General features: G+C 39.7%; 1 protein-coding gene across 2 annotated transcripts in view; it reads left to right on the top strand.

Annotated features, from left to right (window-relative positions):
• The first annotated feature begins 2,031 nt into the window (after positions 1 to 2,031).
• ERCC6 (ERCC excision repair 6, chromatin remodeling factor) overlaps positions 2,032 to 9,975 on the top strand; it is a 45,004-nt gene continuing 37,060 nt past the window's right edge. The window contains exons 1-4 of one of the 2 annotated variants that reach the window (XM_031053387.2): positions 2,032 to 2,081; positions 3,319 to 3,752; positions 6,195 to 6,315; positions 8,623 to 8,731. In XM_031053387.2, coding sequence (XP_030909247.2) covers positions 3,322 to 3,752; positions 6,195 to 6,315; positions 8,623 to 8,731 — 661 coding nt within the window. In that variant the 5' untranslated portion in view covers positions 2,032 to 2,081; positions 3,319 to 3,321. Of the gene's footprint in view, positions 2,082 to 3,252; positions 3,753 to 6,194; positions 6,316 to 8,622; positions 8,732 to 9,975 lie in introns of those variants that run through there. The other variant, XM_005153915.4, reaches the window with a different exon arrangement.

Here is a 9,975-nt window from a genome sequence, read left to right as displayed (position 1 = left end):
AGAACATCGACAGTCAAGGACCTGAAACTGTAGTTCAGAATAAAGTCAGAATAAAGCCACCAACAATTTTCAGAGTTATTTCTTAATACTCACACCAGTGGGTAGTAAATAAATGGTACAATGTGTCACAGAGAGCTGAGAACATGGAGAACCTGCTAGGATACAGTATTTTGCAAAAAAATAATGTGGCGACTCCTGAGAAATGGCAAGGGAACCACTTCTCTTGAAGCAAGTGTGTAGGGACTCTGTGGGTGTGTCAGGTATGACACAAATCCTGCAAAAAAAAAGTTTCTATGACATCTGAAATACTTGAATAGCTTGGTACTTTATTTGTCAACAATGTTTTAATACTGCAATGTGGGCTCCATCAATGCACTGTAAGAATACAACTGAGAAAATGTCAGGCAATGTCTACAAAGACTAGGACTTGCCCAGGAAAAGAGATGGGGCTACTAGAGAAAGTCCAGCAAAGGGCTACTAATACAAGTAGGGACTGGACCATCTCCCCTGTGAGGAAAGGCTGGGACTGAATAACCTAAACAAGAAGGAGGAAGGATCTCATCCATGTGCACAAGTATCTAAAAACAAGGTATAAAGAAGACAAAGCCCAAAATCTAAACTACTTTTCTCTCCCTATACACCCTAACCTACATCCTTAAACTTTCATGATTAAAACATTGCACCTAGTCATACATAAACCCCACCTCTGCTATTCCTCTGTTAAACAACTGTGACATTTCTACATAGCCAGACCCACAATCCTCTATATTCAGGGTGACTTGATCAGTTGGATCTGGTATTTCTCTTGATCAAAGCGGCACTACAAATGTATCATCATTACTGGACAAGCTTGCGTTCTCTCACAGTCTGTAGCATTTTGTTGAAATTAAGTGTGTCACATATGCCTTGACTTCACTCCTGAACAACTTAGAAAATTATATTTTTTTTTTAAATCTGCATCTTATTTCAAGATATTCACCACAGAAAGACGGCATTAAGAACACACAGAAAAGGACAACTGAAAGGCAACGGAAAAAAGCAGCTTTGTGGTCAAACTGAATCACAAATTGTCCCCTGAAGCCAAGAATTAAAAACTATCTGCCCCAGCCTTTAATTAGCGAAACATTTCCAAATGTAGTCTGCTACATATTTATACTTTCACAGTTGGCCCAGGGCAGTCAGCAAATAAATTCAGTTCTGCTGCTCAAAGGAGGAGGAGCTATGTCCAAGAGGCTCATGCCACTGGAATGGGGAGACAGAAGGATGGGAAAAGAAAGCAGAGAAGTGAAAGGACTCCTGGAGAAAAATCTAGTTTTCTGCTTTTGTCACTATCAGAGAATTATGAGGAAAATAGAGAGGAATGCAAAAAAAACATAACAAACTGCTGATACCGAGCCCAGCAGGCAGGAGATCAGCAATTCTTACAAGACTGCTCTTCTTACTATCAATTACTAGGCCTGCAAGTAATCCTGCTGGCAAATCCCAAACTACATAGCATCCTTCCCTCTTTGTGCCTTGGTGCAATCATATTATTTACTCAACTCATGTTTTCTGATCCCCACGCCTATTTTGCAACCACCAGCTCACCCTCCCCTAAGCCTTTTAAAGTAAAACCACACTATATTAAGGCATGTCAAAGAAGAACACAGAACTGCCGAAGCGGTCCCTGACAGTGGCTCCCCCGTGGTTGTGACCTACAGGTGCTTCTCCACAACCACCAACCCCACACAGGGCGGCCGGCCAGAGGTGACCCATGTACCACCACGGCAGGCAGGCAGCCGCAGCGGGCTCATGCACTGCCACGCACAGACGCGTTAACGCCTGTACAGTCTGACGAGCCTACAGCAGGAGACACGGGAGCGGGGTTATCCTCTCCACAGCGGCACCCCTCTGCAGGGCTGGGTGAACCATCACTGCCCGACCCGCCACACAGCACCTCCCGGCACCTGCCGCGCCACGCATGCGCTACCACGAAGGCCACGGATGTTGAGGAAATGACGCATACGCGCTCGGCGTGCGTGATCAGTGAGTGCAGAGCGCAGGCGCAGTGGTTCTTGGGGGTCCGGGTGCCGAGCGGTGAGGTGAGTCCCGGGATCGGCCGTGCAGTCCCCAGCAGCGGCCACTTCTCCCCGTCCCGTCCCGCCCCACCCCACCTCGCCGTCTTCTTGCCTGTCCTGGGCCCTGCCTTGCCTGTGGTGAAGCGGCCGAGCTGGTGCGGTCGGGGATGTATGGGGCCCGGGGCCGTCATCGGTGGACCGGTGCGCGGAGTTGCTATGATACCCACTGCCTGAATACGGAGCCAAGTGTGTGGCGTGTGTGTTCGGAGCTAGCGTTAGGAAACCATGAACTGGGGTTGGGATCCACGGGCAAGCCATGCAGGGAGCAGCTGCTGAGGAAGCCCACCTGCTTCACTGCTGTCTTCCTGCAAGTTAATAACGCTTGTTTCTCCCGAAGTTGATAAAAATACATCTTTTCAGAGGACAGCCTCACGCTGAAGGCTCCAAACCAGACCAGCTCTAGGCTTGCGTCAGTAAGTTAGTCTGGTGTTAACTTCCTAATAACTAAGATGTTTTATCATAGAATCATAGACTAGTTAAGATTGGAAAGGACATAAAGATCATCCAGTTCCCACCCCGTTGCCATGGGCACACTAGACCATGTCGCCCAAGGCTCTGTTCAGCTTGGCCTTGAACACTACCAGAGATGGAGCATTCACAACTTGTCTGTGCAGCCTGTTGTAGTGCCTCACCACCCTTACAGTAAGGAGTATCTTTCTTATATCTAGCCTAAACTTCCCCTGTTTAAGTTTGAAGCTTTATGTTCTGCTTCAGAGCCGAGTTGTCAGACTAAAGCCTACAGCCAGCTGTGCTCATTGGTGCTTTAACTGGCAAGTCTTATCCTGTTTTGAACACTTGTATTTTTTTTTTTTTAATTTAGGTATGTGAAGTTGCTCATGTTTTAGTTATGTCACAATATTCTGGAGCATGACTGTTTAAACACAAGATTGAGTTCAGTCTTTGGCAAGGAATTTTTACAGGTTGTTTTATTTGTCTTGATATCAGTGTCTTCTAGTAGTACTACATGTAGTTGCCTTCAAGAAGGTTTGGCCATATTTTCCCTTTGTGGAAATCGGTGTGAGGGAGCCTTTGGGGGGAGGACTCAGGGAGGAGTAGACTACTAGGTGTTCTGAAACAAGAATTTCTCAAGGAATGTGCTCATTGTTTTGTTTACTTTTATATGGACATGGTCTTCATGAGGAGTGTTGTGTATGTGAACATCCTTATGATTATTTGGCTCTTCTTTGTTGCCTTTGCACAGAGAATGCCAAAAGACAACAGCAACCTGCCTGACAGTGTCCAAGAACAAGACTCTGTTACCATTTCAAGCAATAATTGCCTGCATAATGATGAGGAATCAGGAATTGAACAAGAAAATGGCATTTGTGACAGTGACCTGGATAATAGTGTTGGAGTTCCCAGCTCTTCCAGCCAGCCGTCTACTTCCATGGCTGCTCCTTTGGAGGTGTCCAGAAGAGGACAGCCCATTTTACAGATCAACAGGCAGCAGATTCAGTCTGTCTCATATAGTGCACAGGCTGCTGAGCTCAAAGGTTTAGGAGTTGATGTCTATGACCAGGATGTATTGGAGCAAGGAGTTCTTCAGCAAGTAGATAGTGCAATTAATGAAGCTAATAAAGCAACAAAAATAGGTGATGCAGAGAAAGAGTATCGGTCAGTGCTAGATGACTTAAGGTAAGTAGTGTTCTTTCTTACTGTTCTGTTCCTGACTCTCCGATAAAGCTTGGTGTCTTTAAGAGCTGGAAGATGGAAAGATGTCTTGAAAACACTAGATCACGTGTTCTGAGTGACCCACCTTTTAAAAAAGGTGAAAAATATTTTTTGCATCAGAGAAATGCTTCTTTGGTCTTATTTGAATAATTTAGTCATGCATTAAAGTAGTAGAGGACAGCGCATCTCCTTTTCTGCTTTGTCTCCTGTCTTATCAAGGAGTGTGTCCTTTTTTCTAGGCAGTGGAGGAGAACGTTATATTCTATCATGGAAAGTTCTAGTCAGAAAAAGTGACACTTCTTCAATTCTGTATGCTTCATAGGGTTGTCTGCTTCTGGTTATGTGCTTTCTGTAACTTGAGTGACTCCATATCATGAATATGGTACAACCAAAACAACCTTATCTCAAGTGCTTGTACGAAGTACTTAATGACATCTTAAAATAATCAAATGCCAAATTAACATGGTAGTAAAAGACTTTGTGGGACAGGAGCAACTAATCTTTTGAGTTCAGATCTTAGATTTCCCTTCTGTTTCTAGTCTCATTGTAGAGTTACCATGTGAACTACTGAGGTAAATAATTTTACAAGTGCATCTGTCACTCTATTACATTAATTTTGAGTTTTTGTGCTCAAGAGTGCTGTAGGCCTCCATTAATTATGTGAACTCTTGCATAGGTCTTTTTATGCATAAGCTTAATTTTATGCTCTTTGTTAATTTTCCAGTTTGGAACTGCAGATGTGAAATAGAGTTTGAAAAATTGGAACCTAATTTCAGATGTTATAATGAATAAGATGGATGCTGAGAAGAATGGAACAGTGTAACCACTGCAGTTAGAATATGTGGTTGTTAAAAGAGTGGTACATGGTATATCAGTTAGTTGGTATTTTCCTGTTTTTCTTTAGAAGACTTTCTATGATTTTTCTTACCCCTCTATTTTTGTCTTCCACTTGAATTTGTAAAATGAGATTTACACAAGGGAATGCAAAAGTTTTACACAAACCTGTAGAACCTCATCTCGTAAGATGTGATGTGCATGTCTGAAAGTTGATTTTGGAGAAAATTAGCAGAGATATAGCTGGCTTGTGGAGCAAAGGGACTAACAGAAGTAAAGACGTATGAGTAGAGCATGATGGAGTTGCTTAAAGTCCTGTAACATGTTGAATGCATGACTAGAGGTAAAATCAGGCAGGAAGAGATGTTGAGTAGTTGGCACGAAGTTCACAATAGAAGCTGCATGACTGAAATGCATACAAATTTAAGCAGAAGGAGTAGAATATAAAATAGTTGAAGTTAAATTCTGTTTAGATCGCACAGTTCTGTTAAATAAAGGCCTGTGGAAGAGGACAGTAGTGGTATGTGTCAAGACACCTTAGGGCCAAGGAAGCAACAGCCAAAAGGTAGGAGGTATGCAAAATGATGGTATACTTCACAGCAACAAACCAGAAGACTGAGAAAGGAGGTGGGATGGTTCAAAATTACTGAAAGAGAATGGAGGAGTGAAGATGGCAGTGATAGCTGGGGAGCTGGTAGACAAAAGTGGTAGAATCCAGATAGAGCTGGAGAGAAATGTGGCCCAATGATTTCCTCACTGACAATTGAGGAGATTTATATGGTGCTTTTCTTTACATATGAGAGGAATAATGGCTACTTTGTAGGTTTTGTAAAGATTTTTCTTTGACATTTTTCATAATGATTTGAGATGCTAATTTGTGTATCCTTATGAAATGTTGTGCTATTTGAATCAACAAATCTGTTGCTTCTGACAGTGGAATTTAACAGCAGAAACAGATACCGGGTTATAGTATGTGGTTCAACCTGAATTTCATGTTGTATATGCAGAAATGAAAAAAAGTAGTGCATGAGTGAAGAAAGATTAATGTTGATGTACTATTAATTCTTCGAACTAGTCCACCTGAATCTGTATTACATAATCTGCTCTTTGTTTAAAAGAGATACTGTAAAAGTAAAAGAAATAGGCTTCCTTATATAATGGCATCAAAAGAATAAACAGATTCAGAAAATGAAGACATGGGGTTTCCCATTTAGATTTTTTGTTTGTGTTTTATTTACCTTGAATAATAAAAGCAACCACTATCACTTGCTTATTGTCATCATCAGATTTGTAACTTTGAGCACGAAATACTGCAGTGGTTTGTTTAGTTTCCTTGCCTTTGGAATTCTAGTATTAGCAAAATTTTGTTCAAAAATATTTTATTATGTACAGTCTTTTAAATTGTTTAGTATTTCCAGTGTTGTTTAAGTACAAGATACTTATCTAGAAACTTAGCTTTAGACTTTTTAAAATCTTACCTTAAATTTCCTGGAATTTCTAAATTGTCTGAGTTGAGAATGTGCTATTTTTCTTTCTAGAGTTGACCAGTACACTACAATCTTCTTTTTTCAGATCATGTACAACATCTCTGAAGCAAATAGATAAAATTATTGAGCAACTTTCACCTCAAGCTGCCGACAACAAAGATATAAACAGAAAACTAGATTCTGTAAAGCGGCAAAAATATAACAAGGTGATTAGATTACATTGATTTCCTTTCTTGTATTAGTTTCAGAACAAGCTGTAAAACTGAAATTCCAGGACTTGCTCAGAAGACTGACTTGCATTAATTTCATTAACTTAATTAAATCCTCCCCAGTAATATTTGAAGAATTAGCAAAGCATTGTTAAGGTGTGATTTAATAGTTGACCTAAATCTCGGCTGTCCTGTTCTTCATTCCCTACCTTCCTTTCCTTAATCCTCTTTTCATTGTCTGTATCTTTGTTGTACTGGTAGACAACATTCCTTTCTGTGAACCATATTAATTCATTGATTTGGTAGGTGCCACACCAGAGTTTTTATTGCCAGAGTAGCAAATTGAAGGAGCTCGTAGAGGAATCTAGCAGGCTCCAGCGTAATGTAAGCAACAGACCTAAACAGCTGTGAATAGGAAGAAGGAGATTTGAGAGAAGGAAAACATTCTCCTTGTCAGGAATGTAGCAATTCATCCTAATATTTTCTCCAATGATAAACTTGACTGAAAAACTTACTGTCCTTTGTCCTTAGACACTTCCTCCCAGTCTCAGGCCATTTGTCACCGACTCATGCAGTTGTATGATTTTTAACCTTGATTGTTTCAGCAACTTGGATAACATTGTTCTCACAATTTGGCTAATGAAGAGAGTGAGGGGGGCAGTACTGAACAGCGGTACAGAAATAGGAACAGGTAGAGGGAAGAAATGCATTAAACCAGACGTACCACTAACGAGTGATCATGTAATTGTATTTTAGTTGTTTTCGTATTACTTTTTATTATGAAGTAAAAGTAATTTATGTGTTAGTAGTAATAATTAGTTAATAACAAACTATGTGTCAGTTTCAGAGGAAGTTCAAACCTCGTGTTTTCATTGTTGGTCACCTCTCACAGTCCTTGACGTGTAACAATAGATCCTTTATGAGAACTATAATCTGTAAAAATAGTCCTATGAACCTCAAGAATTTTGGAGGCCGTTTGGACTCAGGCACTATATTTAAAGCTGCTCTTTGGCTACTTTTTGCATGGAGAAGTGACTTTCAGTACTTTTCTTTTTGTAGTAGTAGAAAAAATGGTTAAAGAAAACTGAATTCTTCTGTTATTGAGACAAATGGGAAATTAATGACTGGTACAAGACAGCTATTTCCTTAGAGCTGTCATACAGCAAGTGTTTTATGATATAAAGTACTCTGGTAGCAAGGATAATAGTGCATACACTGGAGATAATACACTGTACCACGCATTAATATACTTGCCCTTTGTGGTTTGAAAAGTGCTTATGGGCATGGGCAGGCTAGTGACTGTCACCAATAAGAAAACAAAAAAAATTGCTCATTTTGCCATGAAATTGTTTTTTAGTGAAGTATGCGCCTCTCTAGATAGGGAAGTATTTCCAGAGAATGGAGTAACAAAGTTACAAATAAGTAAAGCTACGTTGCTCATGTCTTTGTTTTACTGGTTGGAACCCCCCTTGTGCAACCCCCTTGTACAACCCCCCTGTACATTGATCAACCCTCTGCATCAGTTTCATAAATTAAAGTTAGCAACACCAAGGAAATGCAATGTCACCAGTAAAATACACAGTTGAGAATACTGCAGTTGGATAAAAGGTGTAGCAGAAGAGCTAGCTATGAATTATTTTCATAGCAGTAATGAACTGTACTTGTTACAGCATCTGTAATGATTTTTTTCACTTATTTTTTTAAAGTCATTCTACTTTATAGTTTTTGCTGATAAATTAGATGTTACCACTCCTGAATTAAGTGTGTACAAACATGTATTAGGTTGATGGACTAATTTACAATTTCAGTTTCTTTCTACCAAAACATTCCAAAACTTCTGGGATGATAAATAGGTCTTATTAAGTCTTATAGCTGGTTTTAGTGGCTTATTAACCATTAACCCAGTCTTGTGAAACATAAATCTTTTGATGTTCTCTGTGCATCTCACTAATCTGCATAGTGGGCTTCCTTCACTAAAACTGACACATTCATAAAATTACCTCAAAATATATACAGAAAAATGTGTAATGTGCACATGAAATTTGGGTGTATAAACAGTCTGCTCTTACTGCACATGTAAGAAGATTGCACACACAAAATTGTGTGTGTTATGTTGGTTGGAGACCTACAGATGCTGGGTGACACTTCTTTGCACTTTTTTGTTTCAAATGCCATACTGTGAACATATGAATATGAGATTCTTAGGAAAAATACTGAAAATGTAGTAATGTAAGTCTTGTTTAAAAGGAAATCATGGTTATGAACCAAATTAAAACTAAATTATGTATCTACTTGTGATTCAAGGAACAACAGCTAAGGAAGATAAAAGCAAAACAAAAGCGCCTCCAAGCAATTCTAGTTGGAACAGAGATTCTTGATAAAGTAAATGAGATTGAATTCGAGGAAGATGAAGGTATGGGAGAAGGATGAAAGTTCTGTTCTGCTTTGATGTAATGCCTTTCTTTGTTTGAAGCTAGTTTGTGAGATCTTTGCCAATAAGGAAATGCATTTCAGTGGTTTGTTTTCAAAGGCAGAGTTAAGAATGCTTATTTTGTGCACCTGCAGACTTGCAGATCTTGACATATTCATGTGGGAAGTTTTAAAAAATGGATGTTAATCCATGTTCAGCTCAGTAGGGATGGCTGAGGCACATTAGAGTATTGGGCTTAATAAATTGGAAATCCCAACATTTTTTCACAGCTAATTTGATAAAGATGACTAACATCATGATTGAATTACATTCTGTATGCTGGATGCTATCAATCAGCATTAACAAAATTGTTTTTTCTTACTGTTGGGAAGTATCACTAGAAGTGGAAGGTGGAAGTGCTTCTTTTTGTCAGGCTGCACTGATTTTAAATAAATAAATAAAAATAAGGCTTCTTCCAAACGAGAGTATTCTCTCAGTAATTCAGAAGGTGGTTTTTCTCACTGCTGTCTGCAAACTGAGCTTGGATTTTGTAACTCCAGTTTGGCTGGGTCTTGGCCCTAGTCACTAACCTGCAGTATTCTGCAAGGCAAGTTTGGACCCCATTGACATCTGCTCTTCACTTTTGAGTTACATTGTTTGAAGAGATGTAAAGTCTTCACGCAACTTGTCCATTGCAGATGTGTCCGGAGTCAATTCCAGATCTCACAGAAGCTCATGCTTCCTTCTTGATTCAGCAAAACTTACAGGACTCAAAACCTCAGTAAACTTTTCTTAGTAGAAAAGCATTCTTAACCCTTTTTCTTTGCATGGGTTCACGTAGTATAACTCAGGCACACAGTATGATCAAGTAACTAGGAAGTGAATGGAGGCTAGGACATTAAAAATAGAGTTAAGCAGCTCCAGTATCTGGAGAAACTAAGGGGGTGAAGAGGGAGGAGTTTCATGCCTGATGCATCATTCTTACTTTTTACACAGGTTTTGGTGATACAGTTCTTTAAACGAGACCATATGCAGTAGTATGCCATGCTGGCAGTTCCTATGCGGTTGTTTTAAAATTTTGGATCCTAATAACAGATTTCAGGCTGAAATCCTCTTCAGCTTCCTGAATTTAAGAGCTTTTTCCCATCTTTTGTTTCAGACAACAGTTATAGTTTGTGTTAATATCTGTCGTGAATTGCGCATGTAGTTTAACTAAAATGCTCTTTTATGACGATGTGCTGTGCAGC

The sequence above is a fragment of the Melopsittacus undulatus genome, chromosome 4, assembly GCF_012275295.1.
Source record: "Melopsittacus undulatus isolate bMelUnd1 chromosome 4, bMelUnd1.mat.Z, whole genome shotgun sequence".
In the NCBI taxonomy this organism is placed as follows: Eukaryota; Metazoa; Chordata; class Aves; order Psittaciformes; family Psittaculidae; genus Melopsittacus; species Melopsittacus undulatus.
The sequence above is the reverse complement of the archived record's forward strand: the minus strand, read 5'-3'. Positions and strand labels throughout refer to the sequence as shown.